This window comes from Heptranchias perlo, chromosome 6 (assembly GCF_035084215.1).
Source record: "Heptranchias perlo isolate sHepPer1 chromosome 6, sHepPer1.hap1, whole genome shotgun sequence".
Classification (NCBI taxonomy): Eukaryota; Metazoa; Chordata; class Chondrichthyes; order Hexanchiformes; family Hexanchidae; genus Heptranchias; species Heptranchias perlo.
The window spans coordinates 37,669,521-37,684,741 of record NC_090330.1 but is presented as its reverse complement, the minus strand read 5'-3'; the positions used below and the strand labels follow the sequence as shown (position 1 = coordinate 37,684,741).

The window sequence follows — 15,221 nt, the reverse complement described above, 5'->3', positions numbered from 1 at the left end:
TCAATAATAGCCAGTAAGAAATAAAATCCCAATATTCTAATCAATCCATATAAATTAAAATACAATTATTATTTAACACTCAATTACATTTTCTTATGATATTTTCTGTCTAGGTTCAGATGACAACTGTAGTGACCAACTGAAAACCTGTAATTAACATGAAGATTAACACAGTAAGAGATTAACAGTGATCTGCTGGTCCAGCTTCTTCTGGGATTCAGTTTTCAGGTCTCATCAGTTCACTGGTCTTCATCAGATCCTAAGATGGAGGCCTCTCACTGTAGCAGAATGTTCCATCGCAGGGAGTAGCAAAATGAACAGCAGGTGCATTTATCTCAAGATGCAAGAAATGCCTCATGTTGGCCAAAAACAAATTCTTACTTTATCTCGACTTTTTTCCTGTTTTTAGTCGTGGCAATGTCCTGTGCTATTGGTCTTGGTCGTTCACTTAGGTTTCTCAATTTAAAAAAACATACGGACAAGATCTCAGGTATGAAATCCCAGACTATCAGCTTTCACAGATGAATGAGAACAGCATAGAGGCTCAAAGACACCAGAGAGGCGAAGAAAATGATTGAAAAGAATATAGATCTTTGCCTTCAGCTAACCGTAACTCAATGTTCAGTTCATATCACTGATAATTTAACATAGGCATAACATTTCAAAAATCCAACATTTCTGACCAAAAGAAAATAACTCTACAAATTTGTGGTTTGAATTAAGGAACCTGTGTACCAGCATAGGTAAGAGCTCTCCTATGTGAATGGTGGTGGACAATTAAACAACTAACGGGAGGAGGAGGCTCTGCAAACATCCCCATTCTCAATGATGGCGGAGTCCAGCACGTGAGTGCAAAAGACAAGGCTGAAGCGTTTGCAACCATCTTCAGCCAGAAGTGCCGAGTGGATAATCCATCTCAGCCTCCTCCCGATATCCCCACCATCACGGAAGCCAGTCTTCGGCCAATTCGATTCACTCCACGTGATATCAAGAAACGGCTGAGTGCACTGGATACAGCAAAGGCTATGGGCCCCGACAACATCCCAGCTGTAGTGCTGAAGACTTGTGCTCCAGAACTAGCTGCGCCTCTAGCCAAGCTGTTCCAGTACAGCTACAACACTGGCATCCACCCGACAATGTGGAAAATTGCCCAGGTATGTCCTGTCCACAAAAAGCAGGACAAATGCAATCCGGCCAATTACCGCCCCATCAGTCTACTCTCAATCATCAGCAAAGTGATGGAAGGTGTCGTCGACAGTGCTATCAAGCGGCACTTACTCACCAATAACCTGCTCACCGATGCTCAGTTTGGGTTCTGCCAGGACCACTCGGCTCCAGACCTCATTACAGCCTTGGTCCAAACATGGACAAAAGAGCTGAATTCCAGAGGTGAAGTGAGAGTGACTGCCCTTGACATCAAGGCAGCATTTGACCGAGTGTGGCACCAAGGAGCCCTAGTAAAATTGAAGTCAATGGGAATCAGGGGGAAAACTCTCCAGTGGCTGGAGTCATACCTGGCACAAAGGAAGATGGTAGTGGTTGTTGGAGGCCAGTCATCTCAGCCCCAGGGCATTGCTGCAGGAGTTCCTCAGGGCAGTGTCCTTGGCCCAACCATCTTCAGCTGCTTCATCAATGACCTTCCCTCCATCATAAGGTCAGAAATGGGGATGTTCGCTGATGACTGCACAGTGTTCAGTTCCATTCGCAACCCCTCAGATAATGAAGCAGTCCGAGCCTGCATGCAGCAAGACCTGGACAACATCCAGGCTTGGGCTCATAAGTGGCAAGTAACATTCGCGCCAGATAAGTGCCAGGCAATGACCATCTCCAACAAGAGAGAGTCTAACCACCTCCCCTTGACATTCAACGGCATTACCATCGCCGAATCCCCCACCATCAACATCCTGGGTGTCACCATTGACCAGAAACTTAACTGGACCAGCCATATAAATACTGTGGCTACGAGAGCAGGTCAGAGGCTGGGTATTCTGCGGCGAGTGACTCACCTCCTGACTCCCCAAAGCCTTTCCACCATCTACAAGGCACAAGTCAGGAGTGTGATGGAATACTCTCCACTTGCCTGGATGAGTGCAGCTCCAACAACACTCAAGAAGCTCGACACCATCCAAGATAAAGCAGCCCGCTTGATTGGCACCCCATCCACCACCCTAAACATTCACTCCCTTCACCACCGGCGCACTGTTGCTGCAGTGTGTACCATCCACAGGATGCACTGCAGCAACTCGCCAAGGCTTCTTCGACAGCACCTCCCAAACCCGCGACCTCTACCACCTAGAAGGACAAGGGCAGCAGGCGCATGGGAACAACACCACCTGCACGTTCTCCTCCAAGTCACACACCATCCCGACTTGGAAATATATCGCCGTTCCTTCATTGTCGCTGGGTCAAAATCCTGGAACTCCCTTCCTAACAGCACTGTGGGAGAACCTTCACCACACGGACTGCAGCGGTTCAAGAAGGCGGCTCACCACCACCTTCTCGAGGGCAATTAGGGATGGGCAATAAATGCCGGCCTTGCCAGCGACGCCCACATCCCATGAACAAATAAAAAAAATTTTAAAAAATGTTCACAGATCACCATGAACCTCGAGCCAAACGCAGTACAATCCACTCCTGATAATTCAAAGCCGTTTTTTGCACTAAAAAAAATACAAATTATCCAATAATTTGAATTAAGCAATATAAATAACACAAGGTGGGGATTTAATGTTAAAAAACTGAATCAGATTAATTTAAATTGAAGGACTTAGAATTAAGAGTAGACTGTACTATAGCATTACAATACCGGGGCACGCTTGTAAGCATCTGAATACCAATGTATCAAAACATTTTCCATCCCAGAGGTCTATCAATAAAAATTTCCTTTAATACAAAAGTACAGAAATTCACTTCTGAAAAGACTGCATCCTGTGACGCACCAGTGTAGAACGCTAAAGGTTTTTGGTGAGACGCAAAGATTCCAGTGGTCAGATTCAAACTCTTGTAAAAATGAGGCTACCAGCAGCTCTGGAATGATTAAAATACTCACTTGATTTATTTAGACAGTGTGTCACTTCCTTTGTCTATGTTATGAACAAAGAATGAGAAGCATTCGTTTTGTAAATTCAATGTGCCCATTCTAAAATATTCAGACTTAAGCTTGTATTCTTCATTGGGAACTTATTGAATTCACTAACAAAGCTTTTTTTTTAATACTCTCTCTAAATTCACAATAATGCTTTTACAATGCTTATAGTTTACTAAAGGCAAGAAGAAAACATGGAGCGTACATTCTTTAATTTTCAGGTGGGATTTAACACAACAGAAAATTATAATACAATATCTTGTGAAAACTGAAATGAAGAAATATTTATTTCCTCCCAACTGCATGACAACGTGATGGCTTGTGATGCATAATAGTGCTGCAATGCAATCATGGAGTGCAGCCTAGCACTGGATCAATAATAATTTTCATCCCCAATGGAAGTATTTAACATTGCAACATAATCCATCAAGATTACCTTTTAGAATTGTACTGACACAAATCATTCATGACAGCATTTTATGTCCACTCGAATTAAACCTGGCGAAATTAATACATTAATTAGAAAGTCACAAGGGGTTTAGTAATTTAAGCTTGAAGTTGCAGAGAACCAGAATTAAATAAAGACAGGCATATGGTTTTCATTTACATCAACATCTCTCACTTCATTAAATGTTGTACTAGGAACTTAGCTGTTTTGGATAACTTGATAAATATAAGTGAATTCTGTCACTACAAGATGCAAATTTTAAATTAATAATCTTCAAGTATAGAGATTAGGAAAAAAATTCTCTATATATGTGGATCAGACTCCCAGCAAAAGATAATACAATGTTGTTTCTTTAAAAAAAAATATAAATGTCTTAATTAAAATGGGATTGAAGACTGTACAGATAACCAAAAGATATAGACAACTAAATAATCTGTGGAGCGATGGTTCTAGTACTGATGGGAATGTGGAAATGCAACAAATCTGGGCTGAAACGAGATTGCAGGTCAAACTGTTTAAAAGAAAAGCAAATTACTGCAAATGCTGGAAATCTGAAACAAAAACAGAAAATGTTGTAAACACTCACCAGGTCAAACAGCATCTGTGGAGCGAAGAGACAAGTCAAACTGAAAAAATAAGAGCCAGACAAGCGTATTAATATAATCAGAAAAAGGGAGGCAAGGGAAACCTGTTGATGCTTGAGGTGGAGTTCCTCCATAGAACACTATGCTGGCGGGGCTGTCCTTTTTAATCTGTAATATCCTCTTTGTTGTTTTAATCTTTTTGCCCATTACTTGACTGTGATGATATGTTACACCATTCCGCTTGTGATTCCTCTCTGGATTTGTTGTTGGGAGAGGTGCAGGGGTTCTAATTTTTCCCTCCACTTTTTCTAATTGTATTAATACACCTGTCTGCCTTTTATTTTTCAGTTTTTAAGAAGGAGCACACCCGTAACGTGAACTTGCCTCTTTTCTTCACAGATACTGCCTGACCTGCTAAGTTTTTTCAGCATTTTCAGGTCCAAATGTTAATTGGATATTCTGGTATTTCACTAAATTATTTTGGATGTCACACCTACAAATTTAACAGAGCTTTATCACCTTGGAAATATTAGCTGTGATTATTCACATCCTTCCTACATACCTCAGGAGAATATGTAGGGGATACTGCCTGATAGAGCAAATTGTATAATGTTTATGGAAGGAATCAGCTTGATGCACTGAATGGCCTTTTCCTTTTCAAGCTTTATGAAACTGCAAAATTGCAATTTTTAACACGGAACGGAAGTTTTCTTACCAACTAGCGAATGTGGGCCATGACACTCTTGCTTGATTTCACGAAAATGCATTGCAAAGCTTCATTTGTTGCCAAACATACCATGTGCAGAAAACTTACAGGCAGTTGGCACACACTGTATAAATGGAGCCTGCACTCAGAGTTAATAACGCATATGTACCTGCACACAATGAACTGCAAGGAACTAGTCAGGTACTTTACATTTTAACATCTGCCTACAAATGCACATTATTAAACAATCTTGCAACCAGTATTACTACAACTATAAGGAGTATAATTTGCATTTTAGTGAAGACAGAGGCCTATATAACAATTACACTTACAATCATCATAAAATACATCAGTTATCTAGGTATGTGTTTTCTGTGAAAAAAAAGTCTAAAGTATGGACTTTTCCCTTCAACTTTCTCCTTTCTTCATCTGAAGGTGCTAACTCTTGCTGGCGGTATGGTTACACGTAGTATCCCAATTGAATCTAGGACCTTCTGGTCTCAGTGACTTAGTAGTATATTGGGTAGTACCTTTAGCAACTGGATCATCAAAATACATGGTGCTTAGGGGAAAGGAAGTGCACCCAAAGTTAGGAACATAGAAACAGGAGTAGGCCATTCAGCCCACTCCGCCATTTGATAAGATCATGGCTGATCTGTGATCTAACTCCATATACCTGCCTTTGGCCCATATCCCTTAATACCTTTGGTTGCCAAAAAGCTATCTATCTCACATTTAAATTTAGCAATTGAGCTAGCATTAATTGCTATTTGCGGAAGAGAGTTCCAAACTTCTACCACCCTTTGTGTGTAGAAGTGTTTTCTAATCTCACTCCTGAAAGGTCTGGCTCTAATTTTTAGACTGTGCCCCCTACTCCTAAAATCCCCAACCAGCGGAAATAGTTTCTCTCTATCCACCCTATCTGTTCCCCTTAATATCTTATAAACTTCGATCAGATCACCCCTTAACCTTCGAAACTCCAGAGAATACAACCCCAATTTGTGTAATCTCTCCTCGTAATTTAATCCTTGAAGTCCGGGTATCATTCTAGTAAACCTACGCTGCACTCCCTCCAAGGCCAATATGTCCTTCCGAAGGTGGGGTGCCCAGAACTGCTCACAGTACTCCAGGTGCGTTCTAACCAGGGTTTTGTATAGCTGCAGCATAACTTCTGCCCCCTTGTACTCTAGTCCTCTGGATATAAAGGCCAACATTCCATTTGCCGCCTTGATTATTTTCTGCACCTGTTCATGACACTTCAATGATCTATGTACCTGAACCCCTAAGTCCCTTTGGACATCCACTGTTTTTAACTTTTTACCATTTAGAAAGTACCCTGTTCTATCCTATTTTGGTCCAAAGTGGATGACCTCACATTTGCCTACTCTGAATTGCATTTGCCACAGTTTTGCCCATTCACCTAATCTATCAATAACGCTTTGTAATTTTATGTTTTCATCTACACTGCTTATAATGCCACCAATCTTAGATATGAGACTTTCTATGCCTTCATCTAAGTCATTAATAAATATTGTGAATAATTGAGGCCCCAAGACAGATTCCTGCGGGACTCCACTAGTCACATCCTGCCAATGTGTGTACCTATCCATTATCCCTACTCTCTGTCGCCTTTCACTCAGCCAACTTCCTAACCAAGTCCGTACTTTTCCCTCGATTCCATGAGCTTCTATCTTAGCTAACAGTCTCTTATGTGGGACCTTATCAAATGCCTTCTGGAAGTCCATATAAATAACATCCATTGACATTCCCCTGTCCACTACTTTAGTCACCTCTTCAAAAAATTCAATCAGTGTTAGAGCTCCCTGAATGACTAAAGATAGAGAGATCCTTGGCTTTATTAACACAGGCATAGAGTACAAAAGCAAGGAAGTTATGCTAAACCTTTATAAAACACTGGTTAGGCCTCAGCTGGAGTATTGTGTTCAATTCTGGGCACCACACTTTAGGAAGGATGTCAAGGCCTTAGAGAGGATGCAGAAGAGATTTACTAGAATGGTACCAGGGATGAGGGACTTCAGTTATGTGGAGAGATTGGAGAAGCTGGGGTTGTTCTCCTTAGAACAGAGATGGTTAAGTGGAGTTTTGATACAGGCATTCAAAATCATGAACGGTTTTGATGGAGTAAATAAGGAGAAACTGTTTCCAATGGCAGAAGGATCGGTAACCAGAGGACATAGATTTAAGGCAATCGGCAAAAGAGCCAGAGGCAACATGATGAAACATTTTTTTTACGCAACAAGTTGTAACGATCTGGAATACACTGCCTGAAAGGATGGTCATGATGTGGAGATGCCGGTGATGGACTGGGGTTGACAATTGTAAACAATTTTACAACACCAAGTTATAGTCCAACGATTTTATTTGAAATTTACAAGCTTTCGGAGGCTTCCTCCTTCCTCAGGTAAATGTCAGGAACTCCTCGAAGCCTACGCATTTATAAATCACAGAACAATACATGGTGATTACAGATAGTCTTTGCAACTGCCCGTTGCCAAGGCAATCACCGTGTTCAGACAGAGAGGTGTTACCGACAGAGCCCCCGAATATACAGTCAAAAAAAACAAACAGAAAAAAAAAGAGAGAGGCAGAAACATCCAGAAGGCAGAGAAAGCCAGCAAATGACCCATTATATTAAAAACAGATAGCTTTTGTTCGCTGGTGGGCTTACGTATAGCATGACATGAACCCAAGATCCCGGTTGAGGCCATCCTCATGGGTGCGGAACTTGGCTATCAATTTCTGCTCGACGATTTTGCGATGTCGTGTGTCTCGAAGGCCGCCTTGGAGTACGCTTACCCAAAGGTCGGTGGCTGAATGTCCCTGACTGCTGAAGTGTTCCCCGACTGGGAGGGAACCCTGCTGTCTGGCGATTGTTGCGCGGTGTCCGTTCATCCGTTGTCGCAGCGTCTGCATGGTCTCGCCAATGTACCATGCTCTGGGGCATCCTTTCCTGCAACGTATGAGGTAGACAACGTTGGCCGAGTCACAGGAGTATGAACCATGCACCTGGTGGGTGGTGTCCTCTCGTGTGATGGTGGTATCTGTGTCGATGATCTGGCATGTCTTGCAGAGGTTACCGTGGCAGGGTTGTGTGGTGTCGTGGACGCTGTCCTCCTGAAAGCTGGGTAATTTGCTGCGAACGATAGTCTTTTTGAGGTTGGGTGGCTGTTTAAAGGCGAGTAGTGGAGGTGTGGGGATGGCCATAGCGAGGTGTTCGTCGTCATTGATGACATGTTGAAGGCTGCGGAGAACATGGCGTAGTTTCTCCGCTCCGGGGAAGTACTGGACGACGAAGGGTACTCTGTTGGTTGCGTCCCGTGTTAGTCTCCTGAGGAGGTCTATGCGATTTTTCGCTGTGGCCCGTCGGAACTGTCGATCGATGAGTCGAGCGTCATATCCCGTTCTTACGAGGGCGTCTTTCAGCGTCTGTAGGTGTCCATCGCGTTCCTCCTCGTCTGAGCAGACCCTGTGTATTCGCAGGGCCTGTCCATAGGGGATGGCCTCTTTGACGTGGTTAGGGTGGAAGCTGGAAAAGTGGAGCATCGTGAGGTTGTCCGTGGGCTTGCGGTAGAGTGAGGTGCTGAGGTGCCCGTCTTTGATGGAGATTCGTGTGTCCAAGAAAGAAACTGATTCTGAGGAGTAGTCCATGGTGAGCTTGATGGTGGGATGGAACTTGTTGATGTTATCGTGTAGTCTCTTTAGTGATTCTTCGCCGTGGGTCCATAGAAAGAAAATGTCGTCGATGTATCTGGTGTATAGCGTTGGTTGGAGGTCCTGTGCAGTGAAGAAGTCCTGCTCGAACTTGTGCATGAAAATGTTGGCGTATTGGGGTGCAAATTTGGTCCCCATGGCTGTTTCGTGTGTTTGGGTAGAGAACTGGTTATCGAAGGTGAAGACATTGTGATCCAGGATGAAGCGGATGAGTTGTAGGATGGCGTCTGGAGATTGGCTGTTGTTGGTGTTGAGTATTGATGCTGTCGCAGCGATGCCGTCATCGTGGGGGATACTGGTGTAGAGTGTCGAGACGTCCATCGTGGTGAGAAGTGTTCCTGGTTCAACTGGTCCGTGAGTACTGAGTTTTTGTAGGAAGTCTGTCGTGTCGCGACAGAAGCTGGGGGTTCCCTGTACGATGGGTTTCAGGATGCCCTCGATGTATCCAGAGAGGTTCTCACTCAGGGTTCCGTTGCCTGATACGATAGGACGTCCGGGTGTGTTGGCTTTGTGTATCTTTGGGAGGCAGTAGAAGTCTCCCACGCGGGGAGTATGTGGGATGAGAGTGCGTAGGATGCTTTGAAGGTCTGGATCGAAGGTCTTGATCAGTTTGTTGAGCTAGTGGGTGTGTTCTTTGGTCGGATCTGCGGGTAACCGTCTGTAGTGTTCCTGGTTGTCCAGTTGTCGATATGCTTCTTTGCAATAGTCCGTTCTGTTCTGTATGATGATGGCTCCTCCTTTGTCCGCTGGTTTGATGACGATGTTGCGGTTGGTCTTGAGAGCGTTGATGGCGTTGCGTTGTGCTCGGGTGACATTCTGGACTGTCTTCTGATGAATCTGGCATTGACGCATTTCCTGACAGCTTGGGCATACATGTCAAGCTGAGGGCAGCGACCCTCCGGAGGAGTCCAGTTTGACTCTCTCCTCTCCTCTTCGGTTGCTGTACCGCGGATCCCTCTGTCTGCTGTTCTGGATCATTGATTGTCTCATTGGGTTCGCTGCTGAAATCTTGGGGTTTGTGGTAGAATTCCCGGAGCCTCATTCTCCTGATGAATTCCTCTGTGTCCGCCGCGAGACTAACGGGGTCCATTTTGGTAGTGGGGCAGAAATTGAGCCCTTGGCTGAGAACTTCGATTTCGTCTGGTTGAAGGGTGTGGTCGGACAAATTGACGATAGACTTCCCTGTGGTTGCAACCGTGGTACCAGGGGAAGCTTGGTCGATGCTGGTGGTGATGCCGAGTTTCTCAAGCTCCCTGCTCTTGGTTTTCATGTAGGCAGCGTAGTTTCGTTGAAAGGATGGTGGAAGCAGATTCAATACTAACTTTCAAAAAGGAATTAGACAAATAATTGAAGGGAAAAAATTTACAGGGCTATGGGACTAATTGGTTAGCTCTTTCGAAGAGCCAGCACAGGCATGATGGGCTGAATGGCCTCCTCCTGTGCTGTACCTACTATGATTCTTTGATAAATGCAGATGATTCAGAATCATTAGGTAAAGAGTGAAGCATGATACATTACACCTACAGCACTCAAGCATTTGCTACGGCTGAAGAAGCCAATAAATAGAGCATACATAATTCTAGAGAGCGATTTCAAGGCTGCAATCCAATCTAAAGGGTTCAGATGATATCAAATCACAACAGTGTAATTTCAGATGTTCAGAACAAACATCTGAACCCCTCAGTTAGACAACAGTCATATAATTACTCTTAAGTATCTGTTAATATTTAGGACATACTTTATTTCAATTTTACATAGGGATTTATTCTACTCATTCTTTATGCTGTCAGCAGTTCTCATTCCACATGTCACTAATTTCCTGAGAAAGGTGATTTCCACATCCATGATGCGTGACAATTCACAGAAACAAATAAAGTTTGTGCTGTAATTACTGCAGGTTTATGGAGAAATTATCTGCCGATGATTACTCAAAATTCTGTGTCTACTGTAAATGATTTTTCAACTACAATTAGTACAATGGTACCAAAGTCACACAGTGAACTGGCAACACCTGCTCCAAAATAGTATTATTTTCTGGCTTACTCCTTCCCCCAAGATACATACTTAGTCTTTAGAAAAAAAATTGCTTCTGTATGATACAGGATGAGAGGGTAAATTTTACTGCAATCTAAACAAGTAAAAATAGTATGTTGTATATAAAAAAAATAGCTTGTTTAAAGTTTATTCAGTGAGTAACTGAGCCATATGAACCAGGAGGGTCCCCAGTCAATAATGAATTCTCTGAACTCAGCCAGGATGATCGTCTACTGCCTCAGCAACTCTGGGGACAGGAAAATGCACTGGAGCTCCTGCTCTCAACCTTGGAAGTGTGTATATATGGATAGGTTTGTGTTCACCTGTGACACACTCAATGGCCAGATAGCCCACTGACAAGCCTCACACATGAGGAATGACCACTTGGTCAAGTACTGATAAGATGAAACTTTATGTGAACTGGTAAAGGACAACTGCTAGATTTTGCTGCCCTTGATATGTCTTTCTGTTTTGTTTATTAATCTGAATTGAAATTAGTAATTGGTATTGTGGCCTTTTGGTCAAGTACTAGACAGCAATTAGTGCCCAAGAAAGACGTCATGGTCTAAAGGAGAAGAGAAAATTAGTGAGAAAAAAAAATATTGTGGATGAATATGCTTCCTGGAGTTATTAACTCCAGAAGGTATATAGTAGTTGGCATATTTGCAGTTGGTCCGCTTTTTGTTCTTCTAGACCATGCCAGTTCTGATGAAATGCCCCACTGAAACATGAACTCATCTTTATTTCTCAGATGTTGCCTGACCCGCTGTGCATTTCCTGTTTTTATTATATTCAGGCAGTTCTGATGAGTTAACAAGTGTATTGTCAGGAGTTAAAAATACAGACATGCGTTGATAACGAGAAAGAGATTCTGCAGCCATGTACAGAGTATTTTCCAGTTACCGTAAGGATTCTTTTTCTGTAGTGCTTTCTTTATATTCTGATGCAAAGTTCTCTTACACTGGTTACTCGGTACAGATCCAAAACAAGCAATTCAGAATGGTTTTGTGCAGCAGCATATAGCACTTGTTCTTTAAAAATCAGAATAGCCATTCCAATACTTCAGTCATTGAATTTCCCACTAAAAATAAATTAAATACAATCAAAATGATTTATATTAATTCCTAGAACATATGGTGCCTCTAGAACCTCCCTTTTACCCTGGCATTGTGGTTTTATTTAAAGTGGGTGCCAGAGATACTAACAGAATCTACATGTCATTGCAAAATACACTTTTTAAAAAGACCACAATACCAATTACTGATTTCAATTCAGATTAATAAACAAAACAGAAAGACATAACAAGGGCAGCAAAATCTAGCAGTTGTCCTTTACCAGTTCACATAAAGTTTCATCTTATCATGACCTCCAGGGATGAAAAGAATCCAGCTTTATTTACAGGACCAGCCTGATACAAAATAGTTACATTTTACTTTAGATTTTCTTTCCTCCTTTAATTTTCTCTCCTGCTGAAGGTGTTGACTTATGTTGGAGCGTGGGTCCACAGCTGCTAGGCACCCTCCAGTACATCTACTAAATGCCCATTCTTCATATACAAGTCTAGATAGTAACTGTTTTGACTAATTAGCTAACTCAGTACACATCAGGAATTTGCTTTTAACCTTTTAAGTCCCATAATTTCAAGTAAGTAACTGAAAATAATGGGATAATTTCAGTTATCAATTAGGATTACCACTTTATTTAGATACTTTGATATACATAAAAAGCATGCTAAAATGAATAGTGCCACATGCTGGATACTGGGTGCCACAACAAGTCTGAACACAGTTCTAAAATCTAGCACTTCAACTCTTACATCCGGGCCAATTCCACTCCAGACAGAAGGGAGTACTGTCGCTACTATTACTAGGGGTCAAAACTAAAACATATTCAAACAATATATATTAAAGCTAAAACTGCAAATATTGTAAATCTAAAATAAAAAAAACTTAAAATGCCAGAAATACACAGATCAGTAAGAGAAGACAAGATAGAACCTGACGAAATTCAGACATGAGAAATGTTAACTTGTCTTTTCTCTTTACAGATGCTGACTAATATGCTGTGTATTTCCAGCACTTTCTGCTTTTATTTCAAATATTCAGTTATGTGGAGAGACTAGAGAAGCTGGGATTGTTCTCCTTAGAGCTGAGAAGGTTATGGGGAGATTTAATAGATGTGTTCAAAATTATGAAGGATTTTGATAGAGTAGATAAGCAGGAGGGTCAGTAACCAGAGGACACAGATTTAAGATAATTGGCAAAAAAGCCAGGGGGAAATGAGAATTTTATTTAAGCAGCGAGTTGTTATGATCTGGAATGCACTGCCTGAAAGGGTGGTGGAAGCAGATTCAAAATAACTTTCAAAAGGGAATTGAATAAATTCTTGAAAAGAAAAAATCTGCAGGGCTATGGGGAAAGAGCAGGGGAGTAGGTCTAATTGGGTAGATCTGCAGAGTCAGCACGAACGGCCTCCTTCTATGGTGTATGATTCTCTGATTCAGGCAATCTCTATTTGGCTTCCAATGGAGAAGCATAAAAAAAGCTGAATGTAGCACCAACTCAATCTCAACCTGCCCAAAAAAACAGGATAACGTGAGGGGACTTTGAATTCTGTCATGTGGTACAGACTTTGGTAGTCGGAGGTCAATAGAGCTGCATGGATTAAATTGAACAAACAATATGAACTGGCCAGTTACCTTCTTCACCAGGAGAGCAGCTTTTAGCTGTCAAGTGCCAGATATTACCTTCAAGATAGAACGTGATTACCAAATAAGGTAGCTAACCCTCCCGGAATACGCGGGAGTCTCCCTGAATGGGGCATGGATCACCCGGGTGTTGCTGCTCGCAGCCCAGGAGATCTTTGTGATTTAAATTTCCAACCTCTGGCCGGGCGGTGTCACCCCCAACGCTGCAGAGAGTAGCGACCAGCTGTCGGAAACTATAAAGGGTCGGGTGGAGCTCAGGAGTCAAGAATCGGGGGAAGTTCAGGAGTTGGGGGGCCTCGGGAGGGTCAGAGAAGAGTGAGACTGCAAAATAAGGGCTCGGGAGAGAGAGGGATACTCGTGAATGGGGATCAAGGAAGAGGGAGACTGCGAAATGGTGGCTCTGGGGAGAGAGAGAAACTGGGGATGTGGGTTCAGAAGAGAAGGGGACTGGAGGTCAGGGGAGAGAGGGCGAGCCGGAGCCAAGAAGATTGGAACTTGAGAGGGGGGCTGAGAGGGAGACTGGGGAATTGATTGTACATGGCGATTAATATTTTCTGCAGAGCCGAGAGCAGCAGCAACGTGGTGAGTGGGAGCAGTGCCAAGAGAGGAGCAATTGTAAACAATTTTACAACACCAAGTTATAGTCCAGCAATTTCATTTTAAATTCACAAGCTTTCGGAGGTTACCTCCTTCCTCAGGTGAACGATGTGGAATTTTTTTTTTTCCCACATCGGCTGAGGCTTCCCACAGGATGAACCAAGGTGAAGGGAGAAGGAAGTTTCTTCAACTCATTAAACCATGGGTTGCTTCACCACAAGTTGCTTTTGAGGCAAACTAGACTGTCATTTAAAAGGTAACGGGATAAATGTTTAAAAAGGAGGAATATAAAAGGATCGGGGGGAGGAATGGGGTTACTGGAGAGAGCGCCAGCACCGGCACAAGCAATGGGGGATGAATGGCCTCCTAGCGGTGTAATTTCTATCATTCTATGAAAACTCTCCTTCAGTGAGGCTGACTACAGGAAGTGGTTTAGAAATGTTGGTGTTGAGCTGAGTTTAGGACTATGTGCCCTATGAGAAGTACCCCAAACACCAAGCCCACTGCCCTTAGTGTAATCTCTCAGTTCGGTTCAGGTCGGTCTATGCTGGCCGGTTTTGACGTATGAAGTCCAAGTACAGATCGGCTCTGACAGGTTGCCAGAGTCCAAGGAGATAGGAAGAGAGATGGGACCTAGTAAATGTGGTATCAATTGGGGAGCCTGACATTGTGCAATGGAAGTGGATTCTGGTTGCAGTTTTAGGATATCAGTGGGTTATAGGAATACTACTAGTTACAAGTAGGATATTGGGGCCTCACACCTATTACTACCAGTTACATATGGATTATCAGTGAGTTATTGTATTACTGTTAGTTATGAGGGAAATCTGAGTGTTACCAGTATTACTGTTAATTATCAGTGCAATTTCAGTGAGTTACTATTAATTATTGGTGGAATCAAAGTTCCTCCCACCTCTGGTTCCCCCTGCGAATCGTTGCCCCACCTTCGATTTTTCAAATCTTTCAAATATCCTTAGACATGGAAACTGTGCTAGAAGACTGGATGGCTGAATGAACTTGCATTTATATACCACCTTTAACGGTCTCAGAATGTCTCAAAGCGCTTCAAAGCCAATTAAATACTTTTGAGTGTTGTCATTGTTATAATGTAGAGAAACATGGCTGCTAATTTGTGCACAGGGAGGTCCCACAAACAGCAATAAGATAAATGACCAGATAATTTGTTAGTGATGTTGGTTGAAGGATAAATGTTGGGCAAGTCACCGGGAGAACTCCTTTGCTCTTCTTCGAATAGTGTCATGGGATCCTTTACATCTACCGGTAAGGGCAGACAGGGCCTTGGTTTAACATCTTATCCTAAAGGCAAC

At 42.7% G+C, this 15,221-nt stretch overlaps 1 protein-coding gene across 3 annotated transcripts in view; it reads right to left on the bottom strand.

Annotated features, from left to right (window-relative positions):
• The window catches only part of cwf19l2 (CWF19 like cell cycle control factor 2), a 151,551-nt gene that overhangs the window by 113,129 nt on the left and 23,201 nt on the right, over positions 1 to 15,221 (bottom strand). For 2 of the 3 annotated variants that reach the window (XM_067986138.1, XM_067986139.1), the window contains exon 2: positions 4,120 to 4,159. The exons of the other annotated variant lie outside the window; for it this stretch is intronic. In XM_067986138.1, coding sequence (XP_067842239.1) covers positions 4,120 to 4,159 — 40 coding nt within the window. The remainder of the gene's footprint in view (positions 1 to 4,119; positions 4,160 to 15,221) is intronic. 3 annotated transcript variants of the gene reach the window in all.